The 14,868-nt window shown below is 35.9% G+C and overlaps 2 protein-coding genes across 8 annotated transcripts; one reads left to right on the forward strand and one right to left on the reverse strand.

Moving 5' to 3' along the window:
• Nucleotides 1-292: 292 nt before the first annotated feature.
• On the reverse strand, nt 293-5,247 carry LOC112705584 (bifunctional dihydrofolate reductase-thymidylate synthase). Of its 4 annotated transcripts, XM_025756451.3 has the most exons (13): nt 4,708-5,236; nt 3,999-4,079; nt 3,225-3,766; nt 2,743-3,139; nt 2,626-2,670; nt 2,344-2,409; nt 1,939-2,000; nt 1,772-1,846; nt 1,516-1,681; nt 1,268-1,391; nt 913-1,019; nt 697-810; nt 293-572 (listed from the first exon to the last, which is right to left on the reverse strand). In XM_025756451.3, the coding sequence occupies exons 3-12, from the start codon at nt 3,677-3,679 to the stop codon at nt 700-702; spliced, it is 1,608 nt and encodes a 535-aa protein (XP_025612236.1). In that variant the 5' UTR covers nt 3,680-3,766; nt 3,999-4,079; nt 4,708-5,236; the 3' UTR covers nt 293-572; nt 697-699. The 4 variants fall into 4 exon arrangements, 2 of the variants coding, with proteins under 2 accessions (XP_025612236.1, XP_025612238.1); XR_011864406.1 differs by lacking the exon at nt 1,268-1,391 and having other exon boundaries at nt 4,708-5,214; XM_025756453.3 differs by lacking the exon at nt 3,999-4,079 and having other exon boundaries at nt 4,708-5,247.
• A 5,556-nt stretch (nt 5,248-10,803) lies between these two features.
• LOC112705588 (uncharacterized) lies at nt 10,804-14,847 on the forward strand. Of its 4 annotated transcripts, XR_011864409.1 has the most exons (10): nt 10,808-11,175; nt 11,261-11,357; nt 11,450-11,578; nt 11,658-11,766; nt 11,868-12,012; nt 12,219-12,261; nt 12,496-13,065; nt 13,159-13,343; nt 13,739-13,912; nt 14,338-14,718. XR_011864409.1 is itself a non-coding variant. In XM_072200369.1 (8 exons), the coding sequence occupies exons 1-8, from the start codon at nt 10,901-10,903 to the stop codon at nt 14,443-14,445; spliced, it is 1,080 nt and encodes a 359-aa protein (XP_072056470.1). In that variant the 5' UTR covers nt 10,804-10,900; the 3' UTR covers nt 14,446-14,847. The 4 variants fall into 4 exon arrangements, 2 of the variants coding, with proteins under 2 accessions (XP_072056470.1, XP_072056471.1); XR_011864408.1 differs by having other exon boundaries at nt 12,496-13,343; nt 14,338-14,847; XM_072200369.1 differs by lacking the exons at nt 12,496-13,065; nt 13,159-13,343 and having other exon boundaries at nt 10,804-11,175; nt 14,338-14,847.
• The last annotated feature ends 21 nt before the right edge of the window (nt 14,848-14,868 follow it).

The following is a 14,868-nucleotide window of genomic DNA, read 5'->3' on the forward strand; positions in this document are numbered from 1 at the left end:
AACATATAAAAAATTGTACAAATATTATTTTTTATTTTTTAACCCAAATTTAAAAATTCATTATTTTAAAAAATAAAAATCACTACATACTAAATTTTTATTTAATATAACTTTTTATTTAATTATAGTTTGACTCCTATAGTTATTATACTTATAAACCCCAAATTTTACGTAATATTAATAAAATAAAAGTAAAAAAAAAAATAAAGAAAGAAGAGAATTGAACCCTGCTCATCATAGAATAAATGAATATAAAATAGGTATGCCAATTATTGCTTTACTTATAAAAGAATTTAAAATAAAATATTCTTTATTTAGTAAATTAAAAAGTTAGAGAGACACTCAGGAATTCTCTAATCATAAGATAAGAGGATATCAACTGTAGCAACGAAATACATCAAGAGGAAGAAGCTCCTCTTAAAACCTCCCATACTTGGTGCAAACAATAATAGCAAACAGAGTAAGGAGATTTAGACTTCAGTATCAAGCTAAAACCCTTCCTAGTTTTCCCACAACACTCTTCAATGGAAATTGTTTAATTTTCTTTTTCCCTCTCTGTTGATCTCCCAAATCTGAACAAACATAGCAAAGAACAATTAGCCAACTCAGGATTCAGGAGAATGGTTATCTTCAAGTTTCAAATCCTTCAAACATGTCATGGCATATCTAAGGAAGGGACTGAGAATTATGTCCTACATTTTAGATGGCCATCTTCATCTCAATCTTCTGATGAGGATTATAGTCACTGAGCTCGAAATCAGAAGCCACAAAAGAATCTATATCTTTTTTCTCTGGATTTATCTTCAAAGTCTGCATTGAATCAACAAAGCAAAACACAATTTGAAGAGTACTAAATGGTCAAATTTTGCATCAAATTACATTGTGGCAAGGATTTTCTTCAAAATTACATACTGGAAAAGGCCTTGGTAAGTTCTGGAGCTGCTCCTGCAAAGGCTTCACATGATTTTGGTAAACATGTGCATCTCCAATGACATGGATAAAATCACCTGGAACTAATTCTGACAAGAGGAGTGAAAATAAAACATTACATAGTTTTACAAACAAAATAAAATCAGGTTTTCAAAGTTCAGCACATTAACAAGCCCGAATAATTCATAGAGAACTAGGGAAAAATAATAATTCATAGAGGATCACCACATATTGGCAAATAGGATTAGGACCCAACAACAACGAGACTTTGAGATTTACAAGGATATGTAGATCTGAATATATAAAGTCCACAGAGATGCTTCAAAAATTTACATACCACAAACATGAGCAATTATGCAGGTCAGGAGGGCATAAGATGCAATATTAAATGGCACGCCTAGGCCCATGTCAGCAGATCGCTGATACATTTGACATGATAATTCCCCATTTGCTACATAGAACTGGAGGGGGAAAAAAGAATAAGAAGCAGTAGAAAGAAAAGAAAAGAGGAGAGAGAGAGAGAGAGAGAGAGAGAGAGAGAGAGAGAGAGAGATTTGTTTAAAGAAAAACTAAAAAAGAGCAGACCTGTGCAAACATGTGGCACGGTGGAAGCGCCTCCAATTTAAGATCAGCTGGATTCCATGCAGAGAGAATGATCCGCCGATCATTGGGATTGTGCCTTATCTTGGTAATAACATCTAACAGTTGATCAAATCCTTGGCCGGAGTAGTCAGCATGCATATTAGTATACCTAAAGAGTGTAAGATGAGAGATAGAGAGCTAAGCAATCCAAAACACAAGAGTCTATGGACCTGCTCAGGAAAAGGTATGATCAACCTACCTGGCACCAAAGTGCCTCCACTGAAACCCATAAACAGGTCCCAAGTCACCCTCCTCCCTGTCTGTCAAACCAAGTCTATAATTTAAAATAGAAGCCACTTAGTAACTGTAAGAAGAAAAATGTACAATTGTAGTTAAGACAACTGACAAACTGACTGTCATGCTTGCCTATCTAGGTATTCTCTCGATGCATTGCCATCCCATATATGGATCCCTTTTTCCTGCAGCAACTGCCAATGTAACATAACTTTCAGAATATAAGTTAATAATGATCATATCTACTATAGTAACAGAGGAATCTTGGAGAGTAACAACCGAAAAGATGAATATCTCATGAAAATGAAGTACTGTGGTTGAAAGTTAAGTTGAGAACCATTTTTTTTAATAATGTTGAGCATCATTCAAGATACATTTATTCACTTCTGAGTTCTGAGTAGGGCTGCCCCCTATTAAAACCCAAGCTCAGATAGTGTTGATTGGAATATTTGGTTAATATCAACTTGTTTGTTACATAACTAGGAAATGATATGATTCATTTGTGTGAAGAAAACGATTGGATGACTATATCATTACCTTGGCATTTGTAGACCCACTAATAAACCAAAGAAGCTCTTCAACAACCCCTCGCCAAAATACTTTCTAGGAATCAATGAAGAAGTTGTGTCAACTTATCTATCTAAACAAAATGAACAAATAAATACTCCTCTTCCCCAATAAATCCTACCTAATAAGAACATAAAATAAATAAAAAAGAACAACACGAAAAGGAAAATAACCACAAGAATGGCAAGTTATTTTGCGCAGTACATTAAGTAGATGTTTTAAACTATAATAATAAGTATAATGTCTATGTACCTTTGTAGTAAGAAGAGGGAAATTTCTGCGCAAATTGAACCTCATCTGTAAAAATATGGATATAGATGTCAGAGTACAAATTACAGCAACCCACAAATATAGCCATCAACATGTTACCTGGCAACCAAATTTTGACAAGGTACCAGTCCTTGTTCTATCATCTTTGGCTGTACCCTCAGAGATGATTTCTTCAACCAGCCTAAGATACTTGTATTCTTCATGTCTTTCAAGAATCATTTTAGGAAGAAAAGAAAAATTCTTGAAATCAAACTTTACAGTATCAGAATTGTTATCAAGAACTGGATCAGTATTCTGAGTTGCACGCTCCACCAAACGCCTTACACGCACATAAGTTGTGAAAGAATAGCGGATGTTGTTTTCCACCTTAGGAAAAGATGAGTACCACAACTGAGATACAGAGGAATCAACTGGAGGCATAAATGTGTCACACTCGATCCTAGTCTGAATTTCAGTGATGTGGATAGCTTCACATCCAGGTGCATTTAAAGTCTCCCTGTAAATGAAAATTATCATCAGTAATAGAGAAAGAGCCTAATACAAACAGGAAGAATAATGCACAGAGAAAGAAAAGGATATACCTAAATATTTGTCCACCTCCTATAACAAATATTTTCTCAATTGACAAACTATAGGGAGGTTCAGCTAACAATTCCAAAGCATAAGCCATACTTCTACATATAACAACATTCTCTGCTATTGCAATATCAAAGCTATCTGAGCGAGTAAGAACAACATTAAGACGGCCGGGAAGAGGCCTGTATTTATGAGGGATACTATCCCATGTTTTTCTACCCATTACAACAGCATTCTTCTTCCCTGGATCAGATGTTGTTACAGTAACCTCTTTAAAAAATTTGAGATCAGTAGGTAACTTCCAGGGTAATTTCCCATCTTTACCTATCCCCATATCTGGTGTAGCAGCCACTAACACTTGGTAATTCCTCTGCAGATTTGGCGGTGGGTTGAGTTTTCCATTGCCATTGCCATTGCCATTGCCGGTTCCATTGGGGATTACAAAAGAATTACTGGCCATAATGGAACTCAAGAGCCGATAGAAACTTAAAGATGGTGTATCAAAACAAGGACTGCACAACCAATTCTTTTGGAAGTGCAGTTGAATCTGAAACCAACAAAGCATTACATTAAAACTTATATAATTAATGTCATTGCTCATACATATCACATTTTAGTTGGAACACTTCAAAAAGAATAACCATAGAGAGGGCAAAGCTTATTATTAACTATCACTATAGTTGTACAAGATTTTTTCAACTCCATGAACAGCATATACAACAGATTGTATTTACACTGAAATGCAAGAATTCAAGACAAAATTTGAAGAAGTAACTGACCAGTTTCAGACTGAAGCGCGGAATTTTGGAATTTTATGACCTTAAAAAGCTTGCGAGAAATTTCATGAACTGCTTTCAAACCTTCCACAGTATTGAAATCCAAAAAGAAAGTATTATTGTTATTTTATATGATAATTTTAACGAAGTAAAGACACAATGATATATATCTGGGTGTAAAGAAGAATGTTTGAATATCCCAGTAAGTGAGAACGCAAGAAAAATTTCCCAATTGTTTCAGAAGTAGAAATAACAAAACGATCAATCTTGCAGATAGGACACACTACCCACTCATATTTCTAAGAAGGAAACCTGTTAAAAAAAGAACTATGGAATCAATATAACTCTGGCCTTTTTCTGACCCTTATTTTCCTAGTCAACTTTTTTATACCTGACCCTTACTTTTTTTTTTTGTTGCACAATGCATATTCCTGAGAAGAACATATATACAATATCATCATTTGGTTCAAGTTCAAATTTGCCTTCTTTTCTACTATTAGAATTGCACTGAAGTTTTCATGAACTGAGCCCGCATTCAGTAATGACCGCCGATTCATATAGCAGTAGTAGCAAGATTTTCCCTAATGCTTCTTCAAAGTAATATAATATTGAATGCTTCATCAATTTATCACATAAAATTAATCAAAAAAGAGTTATTAATAAATTCAATCAGTAAGGAACCTTTTGATTTTTGAAAACATTGAAGACTCACCAGAGAATTTGGTACTGGCGGCTCAACGGAGGTTTGCGGAATTCACAACCATCACCCACTCTCCTCGTTCTGCGCTTCGATCACCACCATCGAGGAGTCAGAGCCCCCACGTTTGGACAGCGCCACCACCAGGAACTTTCAAAAACATTTCGCTGCTCCTTCTTCCCGTCTCCCCTTCATAGCATCGTCCCCTCCATTCCTTGTTCGGCGGCGGCGGCGACGGTTCCTCTATCTGCCACTGCTGTCTCCTCCTCCATCCTTCCCTTCTTCTCTTCTCTTTTCCCTCTATTTCGCCTAAGTTCTTCTCTTTTCTTTTGTTCTGATGAGAGAGATGGAAAGGAGGGACTGATGGTAGAGGTGTGATGGTGGGGGTGAGACTTGAGAGGTAGGGTGGACTGGTTGAGTTGGGGATGAGAGGTGGACGCCGTGAATGAGGGATAAGGTTGGAATATGAAGTTTTGAAGGAGGGTATTTTAGAAAAGAAATATTAATAATCTTTTAGTATCCGGCCCTAAATACGTCAGTCCCTACTTTTTAGAGGTAAGGAAGAATTCAAATTTTGTATTTTATAACTGAAATTTTAGTTTCACTTTTTAATTATTGAATATGATATTCAATTTTCAATTTCAAATCAAACGGTGGTTTATAGTTGTTATATTAATTACTGAAATTTATGTTGTCATAAAATAGTCTTGGTGGATAATCATTTTTTCACAAGACTCAGGTTTTTAAAGAGAATATTATTTAATGAAGTTTAAAAACCTACTACCATATATACTTATAAATAGAGGCTATTTGTCTTTGAAAAAGTACGAGCAATAAAAAGAAAATATTTCCTCTCTCTTTTTCTTAAAACATTTCTTTATTTTCTTTCTTCATACACTACTAATATAATATTAATATATTATCTTTATAGTAGTATAATAGTGTTGGCAAATACTAATAATAGTATTTTTTATTTATACTTTTATTTTATTATTTCTTCCTTATTTATTTTACAACACGTTATCAGCACGAAGCTCTAACGAAGTTTTAGAAAGACTTCAGGTAACAAATTTTTATTATTTTGAAACTCTTTCATCTTGAATATAATGCTCCTGGTATATTTAAAAAATAATTATTTATCATGGATACTAGATGTTAAAATTCATCTTGATTCAATGGATCTTGAAGATATCATTAAGGCTGAAAATAATACATCCCAAAAGAATATAGCCAAAGCCATAATTTTCCTTCGTCGTCATCTTGACGTATGATTGAAAAATGAATATCCCACATTAAAAGATCCTGCAGATCTGTGGAAAGACCTTAAAGAAAGGTACAATCATGTTATACTTCCTCAAACTCGATATGTTAGAGAAAATTTTCTCGACCTTCCATGTCTCGAATGTGCTCCTGCAGCAGCAGTATCGAGAAAAAGAATTTAAAAATATTTTGAGTTAATTTCTTACTTTCTTGTTACTGAACGCAACAATTAGTTACTTTTGAGAAATTATGAAGCGCGCCCAGCTGGTGCGCCCTGTTTCCTGAAGTAAATGCGGCAAATCATAACTCTAGAAGAGGTAAATGACAAGGCTTTGATAGCAAGAAAATTTATGGAAGGAAAATAAATTATGTTCACAATAAAGAATCTCACCAGAAGTGGGATAAAGAAAGAAACAATTTTTGTTATAAATGATAAAAATTCCACCACTCATTATGATGTATCTAATTTCTTTAAGGATTCTCAAAGAAATATTGACTATTTGATCAATGATGGAATAGTTTGATATGTGTATGTGTTTAAGTATTCATGTGAATAATTTTACTGTGCATGTACTTCTACTCATTTTATTATTATTATCATTTGTCTTTAAAGAAAAATGGCAAGGACATATCCTGAAGATATTTGCCTTGCGGATAGTGCAAGTTCGCACACTATTCTTAAAAGTACTATGTATTTTACCCATCTTGTACCAAAAGAAGAGTATGTTAATACTATTATTGGCTCAGGCAATGTGATAGAAGGCTCCGGAAGAGCTATAATTTTGTTTCCCGGAGGAACAAAATTTATAATAAATAATGCACTATTATCTACCAAGTCTCTAAGAAACTTGTTGAGTTTCAAAGATATTCGCCGAAATGGATATCATATTGAGACAATGAATGAGGAAAATCATGAGTACTTATGTATCACAACTCATGATTTAAATAAAAGAATTATATTAGAAAAGTTACCCTCACTTTCATCTGAGTTGTATTATACAAAGATTAGTGCAATTGAATCACATGCCATTGTAAACCAGAAGTTTACTAGCCCAAATGAATTCATAACTTGGCATGATAGATTGGGTCATCCGGGAACAACCATGATGAGGAGAATTATTGAAAACTCTCATGGACATTCACTAAAGAACCAGAAGATTCTTAAAACTAGTGAATTTTGTTGTGCTGCATGTTCTCAGGAAAAGTTAATTTTAAGGCCATCACCAGTAAAGGTTGGATTTGAGTCCCCTGAATTCCTAGAAAGAATTCAAGGTGATATATGTGGACCTATTCATCCACCATGTGGATCTTTTAGATATTTTATAGTCCTAATAGACGCATCTTCGAGATGGTCACATGTGTGCTTATTATCTTCTTGCAACCTGGCGTTTGCGAGATTACTGGCTCAAATTATTCGATTAAAAGCACAGTTTCCAGAAAATCCAATCAAAGCAATTCGTCTTGATGATGCTGGTGAATTTACTTCCCAAGCTTTTGATGCTTATTGTATGGCTAATGGAATAAGTGTTGAACATCCAGTAGCTTATGTTCACACACAAAATGGATTAGCAAAGTCACTTATTAAACGCCTCCAATTAATTGCTAGACCCTTGCTTATGAGAACAAATCTCCCAACCTCGGTTTGGGAGCATGCTATTTTACATACCGCAGCACTTATTCGTTTGAGGCCAACGAGTTACCATCAGTTCTTTCCTATGCAATTAGCATTTGGCCAGCAGCCAAATATTTCGCATTTATAAATATTTGGGTGTGCGATATATGTTCCTATTGCACCACCTAATCGCACCAAAATGGGACCCCAAAGAAAATTGGGGATATATGTTGGATATGATTCTCACTCTATAGTGAGGTATCTTGAGATACAAACTGGAGATGTATTTAAAGTCCGGTTTGCAGATTGTTATTTTGATGAATCAAAATTTTCAACATTAGGGGAAGAGAATAAGCTTCCTGAAAAGGAACTTAATTGGAATGCATCATCGTTGATGCATTTAGATCCTCGATCAGGGCAATGTGAACTAGAAGTTCAAAAGATTATACATTTGCAAAGAATAGCAAATGAATTGCCTGATGCATTTTCTGATACAAAGAGGATAACCAAATCTTATATACCAGCAGAAAATGCCCCAATTCGAATTGATGTCCCAGTAGGACAAATAGCCACTGAAGCAAATTCACGCTAGAAGCGTGGCAGGCCTGTCGGTTCCAAAGATAAAAATCCTCAAAAGAGAAAAGAGGTAAATACTATTCCTGTTGAAAAAGACATAGTAGAGATACCTGCAGTTGTCCAAAATTCTAATATAACGCCAGAAGACGTTCAGGTACCTGAAAATTGTGAAAATGATGAGATCTCGATAAATTATGTCTTTACAGGAGAGAAATGGGACCGAAATAAGACAATTGTCAACGAAATATTTGCATATAATGTGGCATTGAATATCATGCATAAAAGTAAGGATTTTGAGCCAAGATCAGTCGAAGAATGTCGACAAAGGAATGATTGGCCAAAATAGAAAGAAGCCATGAAGGCTGAGTTAGACTCACTTGCAAAATGTGAAGTCTTCGGACCTGTAGTCCATACACCTGAAGATGTAAAACCTGTTGGATATAAGTGGGTATTTGTGAGAAAACGAAATGAGAAAAATAAAATTGTGCGCTACAAAGCCCAACTTGTGGCACAAGATTTTTCACAAAGGCCTGGTATAGATTATGAAGAAACGTATTTTCCTATAGTGGATGCAATAACATTGCGTTATTTGGTCAGTCTATCTGCATATCATAAACTGCATATGCATTTAATGGATGTGGTAACAGCCTATTTATACGACTCATTAGATCGGGATATCTATATGAAAGTCCCTGAAGGACTAAAGATATCTAAACCATCCAATGAATATTCGCAAGGGTTATACTCAGTCAAATTGCAAAGATCCTTATATGGTCTGAAGCAATCTGGACGAATGTGATATAATCGTCTTACTGAGTATCTGGCCAAAAATGGATTCAAGAATGATGATATCTGTCCATGTGTTTTCATAAAGAAATCTACATCTGGATTCATTATAATTGCTGTGTACGTTGATGATTTAAATATCATTGGGACTCTTGAAGAGATTCCAACAATTATAAACTCTAAAAGAAGAGTTTGAGATGAAAGATCTTGGAAGGACTAAATTTTGTCTCGGCCTGCAGATCGAACATATAAAAAATAGGATCTTTATTCATCAAACAATATACAGAGAGAAGATCTTGAAGAGATTTTATATGGATAAGTCACATCCATTAAGTACTCCAATGATCGTAAGATCTTTGGATGTGAAAAATGATCAATTTCGTCCTAAAGAAGAGAATGAAGATATCCTTGGTCATGAAGTACCATATCTTAGTGCCATTGGAGTGCTAATGTATCTTGCTAATAATACGCGACCCGATATATCATTTGCTGTGAACTTACTAGCAAGGTATAGTTCCTCTCCAACCAGAAGACATTGGAGCGGAATCAAGCAAATCTTTCGATATCTTCATGGAACGGTTGATATGGGATTGTTTTATCCCTATGAATCCAAGTCACAATTAGTTGGTTATGCAGATGCTGGCTACTTGTCTGATCCACATAAAGGGAGATCTCAAACAGGATACCTGTTCACATATGGTGGAACAGCTATATCATGGAGGTCCATGAAACAGACGATAGCAGCAACCTCTTCTGATCATGCTGAAATACTGGCGATTCATGAAGCTAGTCGCGAGTGTTTTTGGCTGAGGAGTCTGATTCAATATATTCTGTCATCATGTGGATTGATTAATCATAAGATAGCTCCAACTGTCTTGTTTGAAGATAATACAACATGCATTGCTCAACTTAAGGGTGGATACATCAAAGGTGATAGAACAAAGCATATTTCTCTCAAATTCTTCTTCACTCATGATCTTTAAAATCAAGGGATAATTGATGTCCAACAGATCCGTTCAAGTGACAATCTGGCAGATTTATTCACAAAGTCACTCCCAAAATCCTATTTTGAAAGATTGGTACATGAGATTGGGATACGCCGATTTCGAGACATTAAATAATGTCGGCAAGAGGGGGAGACTGTACTCTTTTTTCCTTAGACAGGTTTTTTTCCCATTGAGTTTTTCTTGACAAGGTTTTTAATGAGGCAGTCCCCATCACAAAGGATTTTGTACTCTTTTTCCTTCACTAAGGTTTTCTCCCACTGGGTTTTCTTTAATAAGGTTTTAACGAGGCATAATCCTAAATGGTCATCCAAGAAGGAGTGTTGTGATAAGATAGCCTTGGTGGATGACCATTTTTCCATAAGGCTCAGGTTTTCAAGGAGAATATTATTTAATGAAGTTTGAAAACTTACTACCATATATGCTTATAAATAGAGGCTATTTGTCTCTGAGAAAGTACGAGCAATAAAAGGAAAATATTTCCTCTCTCTCTTTCTTAAAGCACGTCTTTATTTTCTTTCTTCATACACTACTAATATAATATTAATATATTATCTTTATAGTAGTATAATAGTGTTGGTAAATACTAATAATAGTATTTTCTATTTATACTTCTATTTTATTACTTCTTCCTTATTTATTTTACAACAATTTACACAATTTTATCGCACTCTATGTGAGACTTAGAGCTTAATTCTTCTTAATTTTTTTTCAATTATTTAGTAAAATATAATCTCTCAAAAAATATATAAAAAAATTAAATAATAAAAAATTATATAAAAAATTATATTTTAAATCTTTAACAAACAATTCAGAAAAAAATTACATCCACTTTCGGATAAAAATTTATTAAGATGGAAATCTTTTGTTTGGGCTTGGGCCAGTTTCAGTTCCCCAAGGCCCAAAAAGAACATTGTAGTAGCAGTCTAGCAGAAAAGAGGAAAGGGGCCTCGTTGCAAGCGGAAGGAAAATGATGTTGAGTCGGCGGGTGGCCGCAGCACTGCCGTTCCGGTTCGCCGCTCCTGCCGCCAACCAAGTCCCCATTCCAAAGTACCGCCTTCCTCTTATATCCTTCCATCCCCAAAACGTTGCCGTTTTATGCTCCAGATCCAACTCCAGCTTAAGTCAACAATCGGAAACGGAGCATGTTGACTACTCGGAGTTTCGGTCGCAGCAGAGTAACCTCAAACCTGGCCTTTATCTCGTTGGAACACCAATTGGAAATCTCGAAGATATCACCTTTAGGTACGTACCCTTCTCAAATTCAATCTTTCTTTTCTCCAATCTTCTCTTTTCAAATTTTTAGTTTCTTTCTTTTTTTTTTTTTCAGGGCTCTTCGCGTGCTGAACTCTGCAAATGTGATTCTCTCGGAAGATACGAGGCACTCTGGCAAGTTGCTTCATCACTACAACATCAAAACTCCCCTTGTATGCTAAACCTCCGTTCTCTCTTCTTCTTTGCTTTCTCCGATCCCTCGTTGCAATTGTATTCATTCTGATTGTGTTCTTTAGAGGTTCAGATGAGTTATCACAAGTTCAACGAGTCGCAAAGGGAGCAACTTGTGTTGAAGAGGCTCAAAGAAGGCGAGATTGTGGCCCTCATATCTGATGCTGGAACTCCAGGCATCAGTGATCCTGGCATGGAATTGGTAACTAACTACTTTACTCTCTTTCTTTCTTTATTTCTTTATACAACGATTTTCAATCTCTCAGAATGGATTAGTGCAGGCCAAATTATGTGTTAGTGAAAATATCCTTGTTGTTCCAATCCCTGGTCCCTGTGCTTTGGTATCAGCTCTTTCTGCTTCGGGTTTGCCTACTCACGAGTTCACATTTGGTAATTACTAACTGCATAAACCCTTGCTCCATGCACTCTTTGAATAGCTTTGCCATTATGGGACCTAACATGTGAACATTATGACATCTTTTTGTTTGTAGTTGGTTTTCTTCCAAAGCATTCAGGATCAAGAAGGAAGAGGCTTATGTCTTTGGCAGATCAAACAGCTACACAGATATTTTATGTTCCTCCTCACAAGCTTTCCCAATTTCTTGAAGAGGCTTCTTCTATATTTGGTGATGCTAGGTACCCTTGACTTCTATGAACTTGAAAACTTGTTTCTCTAGTTTTGTAATATATTAATCTTTGAGCTTGTGGACCACGTCTTTTTACACAGCTTATTTTTCTTCTAAATAATTGTTTGGGTAATAAAGGAGGAACAGAGGCACGTGATGTTGTGAAGTAATATTGAGGCATGAATTGGCTAACTCTTCATTTTGATGATATTTCAGGCAATGTGTCATTGCTCGGGAAATGACCAAGTTACATGAAGAGGTAAGTTTCACATTTATGCCTCTGAAGCCAGCATTTGATTTAAAACTTTATAGTAAGGCAATTGTTCCGGTAGCTTCCAGAAACTGGAGGATATACATTATTACATGATAAATCTGATTGTGTATGTATTTAACCATAAAATGAATTCCTATGCATATTTTATTTAATTCTAGAATATTATGTTTGAATTAAAATTTAAATAATTAACTTACCGCATCATTTTTATTCTTATAGGAATATAAAGCTTGAGAAGTACATGCGTAATCCTAGAGCACATTTAATGCATGTTCCAAAAGCTTATTTTTTTCCAAACTTTAACTGTAAGTTGAATTGGTTAAGGGTGAGTTATGGTGCCTTCTGTGTTGGCTAGCTGCGATCTGTGGCTAGCGTGGCTATGGGAGCCTGACCTGTGATGATACGACACATGGTGGGTTGACTGGCGAGTTGGACCACAGGACTCCAGGTTTGAAGGACGGTAACTCTCCTAAGGAGGACGGTAATTATGAATGTCCGTGCTTAACCTTGGCATTTAGTTAAACTTGTACAAAAATAAAGGAAACTACTTGTGGAAATTAAATTAAGCAAAGAAGTAGTGATGAAAGAAAAAAAAACTTGATGAAAGAAGTAAATTTTGAAGAAAATGAAAATAAAGCGGCAGAGAGAGCCCTGAACGTTGGCTTCCATGGAAGAAAACGTAAGGTTCCGACTGTCACTGGCGTAGGCGACTGGCTTGTTCAGATTGGAATTTTCTGGCTGTGGCGAAGGGAGGACCTTCTGGCAACAGTAGGAGCTGGTTTTGTCAAGGTAGCTGATCTTCACTTTCCACATGAGCGGTTTCAATTTCTGTAAGAAGCCATAGTCATGGGGTTAGTAATATGTAGGACTCTCGATTTGCAGGGGTCAGGAATTTGTTTTGTAAATGGAAAGTGATCTGGAAGGGGACTTCGATTTTTTAGGCCATTGGACGAATGAGTGGAGCTCGGACTCCGGGGATGAGGAGCAGGAGATGGATGGGCTCGATGTATGGCATCAGAGGAAAGGGACACTGATATGTGTGATGAAAGAAGCAATCCTACCCCACGGTAAAAGATGCAAAATTATCCGTGCTTAATTTGCTAAACATGCCTTAAGGAAACTAACTACGACTCCACGTGTCAGCATCCCATTGGACGCTCATCTTATAGCCACCGCTAGCCACGACTACCGTGGCCACCAGAGACACAGCCTTATTTCGTATGTTAAAAATGTATATTGAGATCATGTAATGTGATAATGCATGATAGAAGACAAATTACCCTCTAGTTTCCAAGAGGATACTGGAACAATTTTGTTAAAGTAATCATCTTATTTCAATTATGGTTCTTGTGAAGCAATTGATTTTACAACTACTTTATCACCAAACCGCTGGTTAACTAGGTCAACCAGGGCTATACTTTCTTTTTCCCTCGTTTTTACATGGAGGACATTTCTTCTGCAGTTTTGGCGTGGTACGGTAAGAGAGGCCAAGGAAGTCTTTTTGATGCGGCAGCCGAAGGGAGAACTAACCATATTGATTGAAGGGCAAACAAGTTCTAAAGTGGAACCTCCATCAGACAGTGAGCTTGAAGATGAACTAAGAGAATTGATTGCAAGTGGTGAGACTCTATCCACGGTAATAACTTCCTTCCATTAGGATGCTGGATTATTTAAATATACTCATTAAGCTCTGAAGTCAGATACATTCATATGTTTCATGGGAGCTTGATATAGATTAAACATCAAATTATCCATATGATCGTCCAGATCATGCTAACAAAGGTTGTAAATCCTAGCTTTCATGGTTCGGTGTGGCCTTGTAAAAGTAATTATCAATTTCTCAAAGGGTTACTTGCAGAATAAAAGTAAAAGCAACAGAGACAAAAGTAACAATCCATATTTTGTATTCCATATAATAGGCTGTTAATCATTTTTAGCAGAAGTTGGTCTTCATCTTTTTTTGGTTAATCTGCAGTAGTTCATTTTCACCATTAAAACACTTAATTACTGTATCATTTTGTGCGATTGATTGTTAAATGAAAACTGCTGATGTGAATGTAGGCTGTGAAATTGATTGCTGGCAGAACATCGGCGAGTAAAAAGACTATATATTCACTTGCATTAAAAAAATTTGGAAAGCAGCTTCAAGTGGAAGACGATTCAAACTAGTGGCAACTTTTTATATGGTAAGGTTGATGTTACTGTGCTACTGTTTTATTCATGCCTTTTCTGTTGGCTCAATCCATCAATTGGGATCATGGTGTTCTACCAAAAGGAACGATTTTCCACCCTTGTTGAAGCATTAGTAGTGATCATATTTACAATGATTTGATTGGTCTCCTAGAGTGCAAGTTGTTGGCTTGGCTCTCCAGGGTCCAGTACCAGAAAATTGGTTGTAACTTTGGCGAGGAAAATCAGAAAATGTCAAGGCGTAATTTCTTATTTATTTTTGTAACCAATTTGCTTCATCTGATTGTGGTGATTGGCGAAACGGTGTTGTATTTATCTGCCCTGAATTGAACCTCTGTATATGCAGAATGCTAAATTCGAATGTACATATTGGACGACTGATGAGCTGCGTCTTGAACGAAG

The sequence above is a fragment of the Arachis hypogaea genome, chromosome 8, assembly GCF_003086295.3.
Source record: "Arachis hypogaea cultivar Tifrunner chromosome 8, arahy.Tifrunner.gnm2.J5K5, whole genome shotgun sequence".
Lineage (NCBI taxonomy): Eukaryota > Viridiplantae > Streptophyta > Magnoliopsida > Fabales > Fabaceae > Arachis > Arachis hypogaea.

Excerpts from the sequence above, each read along its gene's own strand:
- LOC112705584 (XM_025756453.3), bottom strand. The coding sequence starts at position 3,679 with ATGGCCAGTAATTCTTTTGTAATCCCCAATGGAACCGGCAATGGCAAT. Across the intron at positions 2,001-2,343 it reads GTGGGTCTACAAATGCCAAG|TTGCTGCAGGAAAAAGGGAT; the intron begins GTAATGATATAG and ends TTACATTGGCAG. Across the intron at positions 1,020-1,267 it reads CATAATTGCTCATGTTTGTG|AATTAGTTCCAGGTGATTTT; the intron begins GTATGTAAATTT and ends TCCTCTTGTCAG.
- LOC112705588 (XM_072200369.1), top strand. The coding sequence starts at position 10,901 with ATGATGTTGAGTCGGCGGGTGGCCGCAGCACTGCCGTTCCGGTTCGCC. Across the intron at positions 11,176-11,260 it reads CTCGAAGATATCACCTTTAG|GGCTCTTCGCGTGCTGAACT; the intron begins GTACGTACCCTT and ends TTTTTTTTTCAG. Across the intron at positions 11,358-11,449 it reads ACAACATCAAAACTCCCCTT|ATGAGTTATCACAAGTTCAA; the intron begins GTATGCTAAACC and ends TTAGAGGTTCAG.